This window comes from Xiphophorus couchianus, chromosome 7 (assembly GCF_001444195.1).
Source record: "Xiphophorus couchianus chromosome 7, X_couchianus-1.0, whole genome shotgun sequence".
Lineage (NCBI taxonomy): Eukaryota > Metazoa > Chordata > Actinopteri > Cyprinodontiformes > Poeciliidae > Xiphophorus > Xiphophorus couchianus.
Window position 1 is genome coordinate 2,215,806 of NC_040234.1, and position 14,852 is coordinate 2,230,657.

Consider the following 14,852-nt stretch of genomic DNA (forward strand, 5'->3'; position numbering starts at 1 on the left):
TTTTTATATATTTTTTAAAGTTTTTATGGCTTAGTTGGTATAATATTGCCATTTTGTGTACATTTGTTTTGATTGGACATAGCATTCATAGTACTGAATTTCTTGTTGTTGATCAACACTCTACTTTTATAAAGTTCTTTATAATGAAATTGGGAAATTTATTACAGGCTCTGCTTGTGTGGAGTTCAGCTGCTACAGTCACAGGGGGGATTGTCAACTGTGGCAAAGACTCAAGGATTGTTGATATCTTCTTTTTTTTTACCCCTCCAGGGGGTCTTTTGTGGGCTCTAGTGTCCCTTATATGACATTAGGCTGACAGGAAAGGGGGAAGGAGAGGGAGGAAGACATGCGGCAAATATCGTCGGGTCCGGGAGTCGAACCCGCGACGGCCGGGTCGAGGACTCGAGGCCTCCAAATATGGGTCGCGCTATCCCCTACGCCACCCCCGTTGATGTCTTCAATTATTTCAGCTTAGAATTTTTCTCATTGCTTGTTTCAGTGTTAAGGGAGACATATCATGCAAAATTGACTATTTTAGCCCTTGAATAGATTTTTTTGAGTATTTTGATTTTCTAGAAGTGTAAAAACATTTGCATTTATTGCCCCCGGTGCGCGATGATGTTTTTATATTCTTTTTGGGTTACATTTTTCAGTTTGTTCATTTTTCTCTATAATGTTTTCTTGTCTTTGACGTCAGTGCATTTGCTGTGGAACTGCTAAATATTGTCTTGACTTCCTGCTAATCTGCCATTTTTTCCCTTGCAGCAATTTTGTAGTCCAAATTCAGTTATGCCGAAGTTGCAAGGAGGCAAATCAAAATGTTGGGTTCTAGCATGTATTGATGCACACAATTCCTTACATCACCCCCGACATTGAAGTCCCTTCAAAGTGTCTGGTTAAACTTTATTTTTCTCTGGAATGTACCCACCAAAGTGGGGGAAAGTCTGTTTGCACAGACCAGTTACGGATGAGTGCTTCAGCAACCTCCAGCATTATTAAGAGGGGTTTCCCAAAAGAGTTTGTCTGACTGAGGGGTGAGTTCCTTCTCTTTATGGAAACTAAGTACACAGCAAAGCAGAAAACTGTTAATAAAATGACAAAGCTTATTTTAGACATAAATTGTGTGATGAGCTCCTGACCATTGGTTTGATAATAGGATTGAGCCTTCTGCTTCTGTTAGTTCTGTGTGCTAGCTTTTAGCTGTCTTCTTGAGGATATAACTGTATTGCATGTTTTGGATGTAATTATAATTATTGTTCTTATTTTTATCCAAATGCATTCAGTGATGTACTTGATGTGCCCGTTAGCTAACTTCTTAATTATGTCAAGGCTTTATTTACTTCATTCACATTGCGGTAACATAAATATTTTTACAGGTACCTGACATGAATAGACACTATAGATAAACTACGCTCCATGTGGTAGGTAGTTGGCTTGGATAGAGATTGTGTAAATACAGTAATAACACCATAGAAATGCATTCATTTAAAGATGCTGTTTGGCAGGTTTGTCTTCTTCATTCTCCTGCTTGAAATAGAATTTTCACTGACATAGCTCAATCCAATCCATTCTGATTGAGCATGAGCTATTTTGCTTCATGGATTTCAAAAGATACAGTATGTATAATTTTCCTTCCACCTCACAGTATTTTGTGTTTGTCTGACAGATGCTTTTGTTTTTGGCTGTAATGCAACGAAATATGGAAAAGTTCAAAAATGTAAATATTGTGCTGTGAGAAAGTATTTGTTCTCTTTCAGATTTCTACTTTCTGTTACACCTAATTTTTCCGTTCATAAAATTCATTTTAAGTAAAAAAATAACCCGAGAAAGTACAAAGTGCCTTTCTGAATTTTTTACATTTATTTAGAGAAAAGCTATCCATCATGGCCTACACTAAAAAGTATTTGCTACCTAACCCTATATGCTCTCATCAAGCACTTGTGATAAATGGCAATTAGTTTTTTCCTTTTGATGAGCCCCGGTTGAGTCCTTCATTTTATGTTTTGCATACTGCCTCCAGGAATCTTCTTGTTTGGATAATGGCTGCCATTCTGGATTTTGTTATCTTGAAGTCTTACAAAATTGCTTTGTAAACCTTACTTGTCACCTGATGTGCAACTTAACTGCAACAGAACAACTTTATTCTTTCACATGTCTTTGATAAGAGCATATCCTGCTTTTTAAGACAAATTCACTTACTTCATCTTGTCCAACACATTCTGTAGTCTTTCCTTTGTAATTCAGATGTCAAAATACTAATGTCTTGTTTTAGGTGCAGCCAGATAACTTGAAGTCCTAAAAAATGTGCTTAATCATTGAGAATATAAACTTTGTATTTTTGTGATACGGTTTCTATGATAACCTTTTACTTGATAAATAACCACAGCAAAGATACCAGTAGTTTGGAAAATTTTAATTCAGTGGTATTCAATAACACACATTTAGTACCAGGAATCCATGATCCTCCTCATGCTCATGAACCTCGTGCCTCCATATCCCATCTCTCTGAAGCTCCTGTACTCTCCAGGCCTCATGTACATCATCCTGCCTCTGTAGTGAGGGTGCTCGTACATCAGCCAGTGACCGTCCATCACATGGCAGGACATGCAATCAGACATGTGATAGCGGTCCATGAAGGAGTCACAGTCGTCCATACACTCATGCATCTGACCACCGAAGTTCTCCCTCTCGTAGATCCTCATCCTGTAGGATCCCCTGTGCTGAAAAACATTTTCAAACAAACATCAGATTGGGTTTGTAGCTAGAAAAAGTATATTCTATCTAGAGATGAGATTTCTTACCATGGGGATCATACGGCAGGACCTGATGCAGTCATTCCAGCCCATCATGCTCATGTAGTCACCGTATTCTCCCCTCCTCATGAAGTACTGGTTTCCCATGTAGTTGGGGCGGTCGTAGACCATGAAGCAGCCGCTCTCCACTCTGCAGGAGTGACACCTGCTCATGTAGGAGGACATGTCAGCACAGTCGCTCATGCACTCATAGTGGCGACCCTGGAAGTTCCTATCCTCATAGAAGATGATCTGGGTAAGAGAGAATTGTATTTTGAAATCAAACAGCGTAAAATTGGCAAAGGAAAACTGCATTTATTAATTAACTAAAGATGTTGTACCTTGCCCCTCATGTTCATGTTGCTCATGTTGGCTGCTGATGAGTGGTTGCTCTTGCTCCTGTACTGCATTCCTACCTGGTTTAACGCTTTCCTTTTATACCTGAGCTAATGTAAAGAACTACTGGACCCCCTTTTGTGAAACTCCCAACTCAGCAACCTTTTTCTCTTTGGAAAAGCCTTCCTGTCATGTATGTACATCCAGCATTTTGACAGTGCCCGTAACATGTGAATAGACTAAGCCATGTGACTGTTAAAAATTGTATGTTCCTGTCTTATGGCACATAGTGTTCCCATAGGGGTTATCTGACCTTTATTAGTTTATGAAGTTAAAGGTGAATCTAAAATTGTTGCATGTGTTTAATGGTGGCATATGTTGACAGTGTTTCCAGTCATAGTAAAAAAAAAGTCTGTTGTGACAATGTTAAGTCCTTTGTTTTGATTATTCTGATCTGAATTTCCTGTCATAGATAGAACACAAAAGGAATAGAAATATTTTCATAAGTCAACAACACAATGCAAGCAATTGTTGCTATGTTCTCATCCAGGAGGAATGCTGCAAGTCCATGACTCGATGTAATTTGTTGGTTTTCATTAAAAACTTCTGAATAACATATTGAGCATAATGTACCATACTGATGAGAACTAGGATCAATTGAAATATATGTGTGATTGAATTGATTTTTTATTTAAATATTTTTGTAAAGTGCCTTGAGACAACATTTGTTGTGAATTGGCACTAAATAAATAAACTCAATGGAATAGTATTTTTTTTTTTTAAAGGTTTTATTGGCTCTAGCGGCCTTTATTTGATAGTTACTTGACAGGAAAGTGGGTAATGAGAGAAGGGGGAAGACATGCGGCAAAGGTCGCCAGGCCGGGAATCGAACCTGCGACAGCCGCAACGAAGACTAAGGCCTCCTTATGTGGGTTGTGCTTAACCCCTGCGCCACCACAGCACATCCCAGGAATAGTATTTTTTGACAGTTTGTATTCTTGGAAAACTTCAATTGAAAGCTAAAATTTGCTGGCCTGTGTCTTGTTGTGACTCCATAGTACTCAGATACATACTTCTGTATCTAAGTCTTGATTCTTTTGTTTAAATCTCTGGTGGCCAAGCCTGGTTGTTCCATCATGTCTGGTTTTGTTTTGTGTTCTGATTTATATCTCAGCAGTAATTTTGCTCTGGAGACAGCTGGGCCTGACCTTTTCACGTTATGTGTTCTTCTTGTAAGTCTTGTGTCTTGTGCTCTGGTTTAAATCCCGGCAGGAATGGTGCCCTGGCAAAATTGAGAATTGGACATTAGTTTGATCTGTCTGGAAAACCACAAACTCAGAATTTTATACCGTTTAAAGGTGTAAAATGAGGGAACGAGGTTTGTTTTTACTATCCTGGCTGGTCTGTTGACTGGAAGGGACCAAACCTGCTTACTGTCTGTGTCTCCCCTGCAGTGGTGATGGTCACCTGATGACCAAACGATTCAATGTGGTTTTTACAACCCCAGTTGGGCTGTCTGACCTTTCAACCTGAAGGGACCAAACATGCTTAGCGATTGGGTCTCTCTTACAAAGATGATGGACACCCAAAGAATATGTCCCCAAATGATTCTGAAAACCCCCTGCGACAGACTGGCGACCTGTCCAGGGTGACCCCGCCTCCCGCCCGAAACGTTCGCTGGATATAGGCACCAGCATCCCTCCCCAGCCCACTGGGGACAAGGGTGTTAGAAAATGGATGGATGGATGATTATGAAAAACATATCCATGCATTTAACTTTAGTTGCATAATGGCAAGTGTCTTGCAGGTCTGAATAAAACGTCGGACAGCTGCAGCTGATCCAGAGCTTAGCTGCTTGTGTTCTTGCTAAAACCAGGAAGTTAGAGCACATCACCCCAGTATTAAAGTTCTTACAGTGACTCCATGTAGCCTTACAGAGAACATCAGGCCAAAACCTATTCTCATGATCAAAATAAGCGGATATCAGCTAAATTTAATTTTAGTTTCATTATTGCGACAGTGTCTTACAGGTCTGAGTAAAAAGTCTAACTTTGATAGAAATATATTCTATCAGTCGTTCCTTTGCCCTCCTAAAATTTCCATTCCACTTTTGTGGCCATCCCAGGTTTCGTGTTTCTCAAATCAAGCCAATTGTATCCAGCTGTCCAGTGGAATGTGCTGAAGACTGGAAGACATCAGGAACATCCAGATTAATTTCCACCTTCCAATGTGGAAATTGTATACAAAATACGTTGATGCTCCCTACAAAGTCCTAAGGACTGCCTTTGTGGGAAGTTTGGAGAAGTAACCTGTGGAGTGACTGTTTTTTTTTTAACCTCTTCCAATGCCCAGTAGTAGCTATATAGCTATTTGAATCCCTGGCTCGGCACGGTTATAATTCTGTTGAATCTACGTCTTGACTTTAGTCCCCAATAATTTCAAATGACTTTCTTACTGCAATCAACCATGGTAATGATGAGCTTTTGATGATTTTTTGCTGATTTTTCCTACTGTGTTCATAGATGGAAATGGATTTCAACTTTGCCACTGGGGCATTAGTACCTTGAAAGACTGACAGAAAATAATAATCAAAGCCAGACTTTGGCACATATTTGAATGTTTTAAGGCTGTTGTCTTATAATTTTGATCAGCCAATTTATCAGTCTTATTTAGTTTAAATGCTTTTATTTTTTTAACTCTTCTTTCTCTTTCTTCACCTTGCATTTTACCAATTCTGATCATTTAAACTACACCACCACTAGAAAATGAATAGATAGTTTGGAAATCACAGGACTGGACAGTTCGCATAAGATTCTAAGACGATTCAACCTAATAACTATCATCCAGTCTTTATGTTGTTCTGGCATGCTTGTCATTATATTACCGTAGATTTATTGGGATTTATGGCTAGCAAAGTGGGGACTGCAAAGTGGCACAGTTGGTAGCACTGTTGCCTTGCAGCAAGAAGGTCATGGGTTCAATTTCTGCCTGGAGTTTGCACAGAACCTACCTGTACATGCATGGGTTCTCTCCATGTTTTTGGACTTCCTCCCACAGTCCGAAAACATGACTGTTAGGTTGATTGGTCTCTCTAAATTCTCCTTAGTTGTGAGTGCATGTATAATTATTTGTCCTGTTTGTCTATGTGTTGCCCTGCCTCACCCGTTGACTGCTGGAGATAGGCATCAGCACGCCTGGCAACCCCAATAGGGATAACCGTGTTAGAAAATGGATGAATAGCAATGTATTACCAGTAGTAGAGTAGGAAATTCAGCTGTCAAATTATTTTACTCCAACCTGAGCATACAGGATAAAGAAACCCTGTGGAACTTCACGACTATCTCAGTCTTCTGAGAAAGATCAATCATTCTCAATAACAAAACTAGAATGTATCATTGAAATATAAATGAAATGAGTGATGTTCCCATAACTAAAGTGGGTTGCAAAAGTATTCACACCCTTTGAACTCTTCCATATTTGTCTCATTACAACCACAAACATAAATATATTTCGTTGGTATTTAACATGAACAAAATCAACAAAAAAGTGGTATACAATTATGAAGTAAAAAGAAAATTATACATGATTTTAAAATAATATTTAAAAATAAAAAACTGAAAAGTGTGCAAAAGTATTCAGCCCCCGTTCCTCTGAGTGCAACCAGTTGCCGTCAGAAGTTGTCTGATGATTGCTAATGACTAAATAGAATCCACCTGTGTGGAATCTAATATTAGTACAAATCCAGCAGCTCTTTGATGGCTTAGAGGTTTATTAAGAGAATATTGAGGACAAAACAGAATCATGAAGTCCAAGGAACAAAGCAGACAGGTCGAGGAGAAAACTGTGGAGATGTTTAAAGCAGTCTTAGGCAATCAAAAAACTTTCCAAGATTTGAACATCTCATTGTTTAATCCATCATCCAGAGATGAAAAGAGTATGGCACAACTGTAAGCCTACCAATATGAGGCCGTCCACCTAAACTTATTGGCTGAGAAAGGAGAGCACTGATAGAGATGCAGCCAAGAGGCCCATGGTGAGTCTGCACCAAATACAGAGATCCACAGCTCAGGTGGGAGAATATGCCCACAGGACAACTATTAGCCTTTACTGCATAGATGTGGTCTTTGTGGACCAGTGGCTAGAAGAAAGCCATTATTAAAAGAAAACCTTTAGCAGTTTTTGACAAAACTCATGTTGGTGACACAGCAAACATGTGGAAGAAGCTACTATTTTAGCCAAAATGTAAAACCCTAACACTGCACATCACTCTGAATCCACTATCCACTCTGTCAAAATGGTGGTGGCAGCATCATGCTGTGGGTGTGCTTTTCTTCAGCAAGGACAGTGAAGACGGTCAGAGTTGATGGGGAAAATGGATGGAACTGAACACAGGGCAATGTTGGAAGAAAACTTTTTCCCCAATGCTGAGTAGGTATTAGACCAGAAGATACTTACTTACACTTATCTATCAACCCTGAATAGGAGTATCTAGTTTATTTACTTTGGATCAACATTATTAGCTTTTTCTTCTTTTGCTCTTTCTTTTGGTTTATTATTTTGTTTGTATTTCCTTTTAATGCCTGTAAAGCAATTTGAATTGCCTTGTTGGTGAAAATGTGCTATACAAATAAAATTACCTTCAGGTGATAAATATTAAAAATAAAACTTCTCAATTAAGAAACTTTTTTGTAAATACAACAATTTTCACAGATTTTTTAAATTGAATTTTAAATTGATCATAGTTCTGTAACCTAAAGCTTAAATTAAGATAATTTTCCTTTTATCACACCAATATTAAGCCCAGTTATGATTAAAATAATTATATCACAACTAACACTAAAAACAATTAAAACATTGCAGACAGATCAATAAATGTGTACCATTTAATTTATTTTATGAAGTTAAAATTGTACAATTAGCACATGTCCATGATCCTCCTCATGCTCATGAATCTTGTGCCTCCATATCCCATCTCCCTGAAGCTCCTGTACTCTCCAGGCCTCATGTACATCATCCTGCCTCTGTAGTGAGGCTGCTCGTACATCAGCCAATGGCCATCCATCACATGGCAGGACATGCAGTCAGACATGCGATAGCGGTCCATGATGGAGTCACAGTCGTCCATCATCTCATACATCTGACCACCGAAGTTCTCCCTCTCGTAAATCCTCATCCTGTAGGATCCCCTGTACTGTTTGCAGCAAATAAACATAATGAAAATCCAGTTTCTAGTTGCCTCAGCCTTGGAAATTAATAAATTATTGTCTAATACATACCGAAGGGATCATACGGCAAGACCTGATTCCACCACTCCAGCCCATCATGCTCATGTAGTCAGCGTACTCGCCTCTCCTCATGAAGTACTGGTTTCCCATGTAGTTGGGGCGGTCATAGACCATGAAGCAGCCGCTCTCCACCCTGCAAGAGTGACACCTGCTCAGGTAGGAGGACATGTCAGCACAGTCGCTCATGCACTCATAGTGGCGACCCTGGAAATTTCTGTCCTCGTAGAAGATGATCTGTGAGAAAAAAAGTTTATTTAGATATCACAGTGGTTAAGCCTTGCCAGATGAGTGTTGTAGGTAATCTACCATTGATGTAAAATTTTTTACCTTGCCCATGGTGGTGGTGGTGGCTTGTCAGGTCACTCAGAGTACTGTAGATGAACTGATACCCTGCCTGCCTGAGTATCTTATATTTATACCTGACAGTAGACAAAGACAGTGTACCCCTCTATTGTTCAAATTCCTGACCTGGCAAAATACTATTGAAGCCTAGAGCATTTTGAGTTGCTTACACATATAGCAGTGGGGCCATGAACATTGTTTAGCAATTTCTTTTAAAAGCAATTTTTTAAATGGAAATTGTGTTTGTCTATAGTTGATGACCTCATGAATGATGTTGATGTTATTCCTAATGGCAGAGAAAAATAGAAATAGAAAATAGAATTGCTTTTGTATTAATATTTGTGACAGTAAATAGAGAAAGACATGTTTCATTTGTTTGTACACTAAATGTGTTTTGATATTAGGTGTTGCACAAAAGCACTATATGTTGATGCATAGCTAACATGTATCAAGATCATTTGATTTGACTAATGACTAACTGTAACAGACTTTTAAACTGTTACCGTTTTTTTCATATCTTTGAGGAACAATAGAGGATGAATAAAAATTTAAAAATTTAATATCTGAAAGAGTTGGTGATGTATTCAGTGTGTTAGTAATGGACTGGTTGACCTTGACAGAGTAAAACAGCTGACTACCAGCCTACCATGTGGATAATAGGCATGTCTCTTAGAAGGCTATGTTATGAATATCTAGCAAAAAAGAAGAAAAAATCCTGGACAACCAACTTGCTTCTGGTTGCAAAAAAAGTTCCCATAAAGTTCCACTAAGATTTTAATATTTTGATATTATAAGATCATAAAAGGATCAGGTTAATTGAGGTCCACGTAATCTACACCTAATCACTTTCTGAATTTCTAGTGCTAGCTATCAAAAGTTAATAAAAACTAAATAAGGTTGACTCTAGTTTTTTCAAACTTTATTTGCAGAATTAAACAAAACATTAAATTGATCAGAGATACACATTACAGTATTTATAGCCCAGCTTCCATGTTGGGGTGATAGTCCCACTGCTGTGGCCCTAAAGTATGAATGTGTTTTGGGTGAGTATGAATCATCTTACAGTTCAGAGGATCTCTGTTATTGGATGTAGCGAACATCATGTTGCTATGGAAATAAGAAGTTTCAGAAAAAACATTCAGTGATTGATGACTGACTTACACCGGTAGTCTCAAACATACTTGCCCCAACCCCCAATGCACCTTTCTTTGTAAATATTGTAAATTGTTATGTATTTTAGTCTGCGGCCTGTTCTTTATTCTGCATGTGGGTCAGAAAACAACCAGAGAACACAACAATTGTGTTAGAATCCCAGGCATTGCCATTCTGTGTGGAGTTTACATGTTCTCTCAATGAAAGAGGTTGCTCTCTCTATTCTCTGATCTCTGAGGGTGACCGTTCATGATTACTGTCCTGTCCATTACAGACAGGCACCAGGCCCTGCAACCCAACGGAGATAAGATGGGAATGGACAGGCTATTCATTTTTGAGACGGGTTGTTTTCAACCCACTCTTTAAAAACTTAGACATAAGTCGCTTTGATATGTTTGTTTAATTAAAAACCCGATCCTGTTAGCCTGGGTTAAACTCATGAGCCCACATTGTTTTAATAATAGCTGAGGGTGCATTATCTTCACCTCTAGGTGAGTTGCTAGTCACAAAGATACAAATGGAAGTCAATCCTTGTACCTCACCACAGTTCAGGTGAAGCGACACACATGACCCATTCTAGAGTCACTAATTTCACTCTGTATTTTCTTATGTCGATGTTCAAGAGATCTCTAATGTCACCAACAGAGAGAGACAACTACAAATTAGTTGTACCTACTTACCAACCTAACAGTGGCACAATGAACCCCTTCCTCTTGAGCCAATGTTGCCCCAGATAATGTTAATATATTTGGTAATAATAATAATAATTCAATTTATTTTAAGCACCTGTCAGGACACTCAAGGTCACTTTACAGTAAAAAACCACAATAGGATTGAATGCACTTATTGTGTTGTTTAGCTTTAATAGTGCTTCTTATTATAACAGGCGTTGCAACATTACAATGACATGGAGTGATATTTTTAAGGGGTTCTGTATATATTGCTTAGGAGATTTTGACAATTTAGACACATTGTATTGTCTTTTATGCCACTATCACAGCAAAGCTCAAAATATTTTTATAAAACTATAAGTATATATTTCTAACCCCTCGTCTCCAGGCTCTTCTTCCACTCTGTTTTGGCTAGCTGAATCATTTCCAGTTCGGGCTTCCTTTTTCCAAATACATCATTTCAGATTTGATCCATGTTGAAGTGTTTTTCTAAATTTTACTGCAACAATGTATCTTAAATATAATGTCAATACAATATTGAATGACTAGAATTAGCAGGTAATTTAAAGGTTAAACTTGACAGCAGTTGATATTTTATTTGTAAGAAAATGTCAGATTGAGGTATTTGAGTTGTAAAACAGAAAGTAAATTTAGGGAAACACATCATTATTAGGGAATTAATGTTGTTTTGTACCTGGTGATGACACGTACATACTGGATAGACAGTAACATTAGGGATTCACTCTTTAACCTTTGTCTGCAAGGGAGTGAGCAGAAAATATTTTTCATTAAAAATGCATTCTGTCATTTGATTTGCAGACAGTTTGATGATGTGTATTTATTTGATCAAAATTATCATCTTTATTTAAGGTTCTGACAACCGTTGAGGGACAGAGTTAGGTTGTTGACTCATGGTTTAATGCGGTGGTTGGTCCTTAACGCCCACTGTCCTATGTGTTTTAAATGTGTCTCTGTTCAGCAGCAGATTCTAAAGATTACATGACCTCCTCTGCATTCCATCCAGTGCTGCTGAAGCCTCGTAATTAATATGTTATTTATGTCAGTTATGTGGTAGCAATTAAACACTAAGACATGCAGGGCAGAAGGCTTGAGGTTGCAAAGAGGGATTTATTGTACCCTCTTTGCAACTTTTCCAGAAGTAAAAAGAAACAAGCGTTGTAGAAAAGATAGAAAAGAGAATGAATAACTTTATTGGTATTTAGTGGTAGGAATCCATGATCCTCCTCATGCTCATGAACCTGGTTCCTCCATATCCCATCTCCCTGAAGCTCCTGTACTCTCCAGGCCTCAGGTACATCATCCTGCCTTTGTAATGGGCCTGCTCGTACATCAGCCAGTGGCCATCCATCACATGGCAGGACATGCAGTTGGACATGCGGTAGCGGTCCATGAAGGAGTCACAGTCATCCATGCACTCATGCATCTGACCACCGAAGTTCTCCCTCTCGTAGATCCTCATCCTGTAGGATCCCCTGTGCTGTAAAAGGATTTGAGAAACCCAGATTAGATCAGGCTTTGCCAGTAAAAATAAAACATTGTGTAGACAGGAGACGCAGTACCATGGGGATCATACGGCAAGACCTGATGCAGTCAGACATTCCCATCATGCTCATGTAGTCAGCGTACTCGCCCCTCCTCATGAAGTACTGGTTTCCCATGTAGTTGGGGCGGTCATAGACCATGAAGCAGCCGCTCTCCACCCTGCAGGAGTGACACCTGGTCAGGAAGGAGGTGAGCTCTGCACAGTCGCTGCTGGTCTCATAGAAGCGACCCTGGAAGTTCCTGTCCTCGTAAAAGATGATCTGAGAAGACGAAATCATCAATTGAAAATTATTATTTTTTTAAATACAAATATAAATTTGGCATCCTTACATTTCATTGAAAATGTTGATGATTTTCATGATCAACCTACCTTGCCCATGATTCTAGACTTCAGTTGGTTCCTGTAGAACTGAACTGTGGCTGATGTGTGGTCCTGGCACTGGCTACTTTTATACTTGCTGAAAATAAAAATGTATGTTGGGCTTCTATTGTGTAAAGTCCACACTCAGCAACATGCCATAAAAGACTATAGAGCTGCCAGGGCATTAAAGGGTCATTATCCAGCACTATACGCTCTTCTGGTGGAAATGCATGCACTGCATACGTACAGCATTGTTGCTAGGCATAATGAAAAATAACGAGAAGCTTCTAAACCTAATATGACACCTGGGCTGCTTGATGTTATATTTTTATTAGCAAAACAAAACTCTGGACTACAGAATGTAATACTTACATTTAATATATTTCAAATAAAACAGTATTTCACTTCAGATACTTCAGAGATAAAACAAAATATTTCACATCCCTGATGACATTCTAAGAAAACCATGCAGAGTGCATCTGTGTTTTAAGGTTCTTGAAAACTAGCTGGCCCAATTCATACTGACAGATCGAAACAATAAACCCAATGGAATCAGAGATTGCTTCTTTTAAAGCTATTACAAGAGGTATGTTAATGGGATTTATATACAGTCAGTAACAAAACACTTAGCATATGAAAGCAGCAAATTTAGAGCTGCAGGCCTAGAGCAGCTGGTTCAAGTCTTGCCACCTCTTTGAGTTTCCATCCAAACTCTGAGAGTACAATCCAAAATGGATGACTTCCTGTCAGGTTCAAACTAGGCAACAAAAGTGTATCTGGCATTTTGTACGATAAGAAGGCTGAGGCTGTCATTTAATAAGTTTAAAGTGATTCATCCACTTTAATATGTAATATGTCTTCCTGATCTTAATGAACAAAGACGAAATTATGACAATAATGACATAGATGTGCTAAGGAGTGCATTGTAATAACAGACAGATGGTTTGGTGGTGCTTTTACCTTGTATTTGGTGTTTGCTTTGACAAAAAGTCTGATTTTAGGGTTGATTTTAGGGCACACTTAAATAATTTGTTGAAGAGCCAAGCTGCATATAACCTGCAGTTTATTACCTTAAGAACTGATTAATTTTTCAAGTTGCTAAGAAGAAATATGGAGGAGGTGTATGCTCAAACAAAACATGTAAATTTCACAAAATGGTCCATTTGAACTAAAATGAGCAACATGGACTGAGTCTCATATGTGTGCCACATTTCATAAGCCTCTGTCAACGGACAGATTGAAACAAGCATTGTAGAAAAGAGAATGAATAACTGTCAAAGGGATCCATAATTAGTTATAAAAATAGACCTTATTTTGGAAATATTTATTTTAAATATAAAAACTATCGTTAGTTCTGCTGGTATAAATGACTCAAAGTGTTGTGGAGAAACGTCCAGGGTCCAGATTAGGTCCTTCGTTGTGTTCCACTCCGGCTCTCGCACTGCGCTCTCCTTTCTTTCATGTGGGAAATTATTCAGATTCGCCTCAATTTTTATATTTGTTTTTTTTTGATTACATCCAATAGTGACACAGTGTGGCAAATTACACCAGTCAAACGCAATATAATAAACAACTACTCGGGAAAAGTTAGCTTCATGTGTTTACTCTGTAGACTCCAGTACCGAATGGATCTGATGATGTCTTCAACCCATCGGTGATAAAATGGCGATATTTCAATATTTCAAATTAATATTGTCACTCATCTCTGAAAGTAGAACTCACATTTTATGGATTCAGTACACATTGAGTAGAAATGTGTCAAGCCTTTATTTCTTGTCATTTTGATAGTTATGGCTTACAGCCAGAATTATTTGTCTCAAAACATTTTTTTTTTTTTTTTTTTTTCTCCGAAGAGTTTTTGCGGCACTAGTGGCTTGTATTTTCTCTACAGTAGGCAGACAGGAAGGAGGGTGAGGAGAGGGGGGAAGACATGCGGTAAAGGTCGTCGGGACCGGGAGTCGAACCCGCGACGTCCGCGTCGAGGACTAAGGCCTCCAAACGTGGGGCGTGCTAACCCCCTGCGCCACCACAGCACGCCCCCTCAAAACATTATCATATTACATAAAATCCATAAAAGCAATCTTTAAACAGAAATGTCAGGCTTCTGTAAAACTTCTTCATAAATTACTGCATCAGTGCGGTGTGGCATGGAGAAATAAATAATCTGATAGAAGCTTTGAGCCTCATGTTTTGCTTGTAGAGCAAACTTTGATTTTACTTAAATTAAACAGGAACAGCATTTTATATTGAAAGATTACCACTGATGGTAAAGTAACACAGGCATGCTCCTATATCACAGCAAGTTTCAAAGTTAGAAACTGATTACATCCCGGTAAGCAGGAATTTTATT

General features: G+C 38.6%; 3 protein-coding genes across 5 annotated transcripts in view; all 3 read right to left on the bottom strand.

Annotated features, from left to right (window-relative positions):
• LOC114148448 (gamma-crystallin M2-like) overlaps positions 1-3,269 on the bottom strand; it is a 47,933-nt gene extending 44,664 nt beyond the window's left edge. The window contains exons 1-3 of one of the 2 annotated variants that reach the window (XM_028023766.1): positions 3,134-3,269; positions 2,802-3,044; positions 2,398-2,720 (exon numbers count right to left, since the gene is read on the bottom strand). In XM_028023766.1, coding sequence (XP_027879567.1) covers positions 2,442-2,720; positions 2,802-3,044; positions 3,134-3,202 — 591 coding nt within the window. In that variant the 5' untranslated portion in view covers positions 3,203-3,269 and the 3' untranslated portion in view covers positions 2,398-2,441. Of the gene's footprint in view, positions 1-2,397; positions 2,721-2,801; positions 3,045-3,133 lie in introns of those variants that run through there. The other variant, XM_028023767.1, reaches the window with a different exon arrangement.
• A 4,728-nt stretch (positions 3,270-7,997) lies between these two features.
• On the bottom strand, positions 7,998-8,798 carry LOC114148461 (gamma-crystallin M3-like). Its single transcript, XM_028023788.1, has 3 exons — positions 8,741-8,798; positions 8,405-8,647; positions 7,998-8,319 (listed from the first exon to the last, which is right to left on the bottom strand). Exons 1-3 carry the CDS (start codon positions 8,747-8,749, stop codon positions 8,044-8,046), a joined length of 528 nt encoding a protein of 175 aa, XP_027879589.1. The 5' UTR covers positions 8,750-8,798; the 3' UTR covers positions 7,998-8,043.
• A 2,968-nt stretch (positions 8,799-11,766) lies between these two features.
• LOC114148454 (gamma-crystallin M3-like) lies at positions 11,767-12,571 on the bottom strand. 2 transcript variants are annotated; one of them, XM_028023781.1, is made up of 3 exons: positions 12,512-12,571; positions 12,159-12,401; positions 11,767-12,076 (listed from the first exon to the last, which is right to left on the bottom strand). In XM_028023781.1, the coding sequence occupies exons 1-3, from the start codon at positions 12,518-12,520 to the stop codon at positions 11,798-11,800; spliced, it is 531 nt and encodes a 176-aa protein (XP_027879582.1). In that variant the 5' UTR covers positions 12,521-12,571; the 3' UTR covers positions 11,767-11,797. The 2 variants fall into 2 exon arrangements, with proteins under 2 accessions (XP_027879582.1, XP_027879581.1); XM_028023780.1 differs by lacking the exon at positions 12,512-12,571 and having other exon boundaries at positions 12,159-12,419.
• Between the last annotated feature and the right edge of the window lie 2,281 nt (positions 12,572-14,852).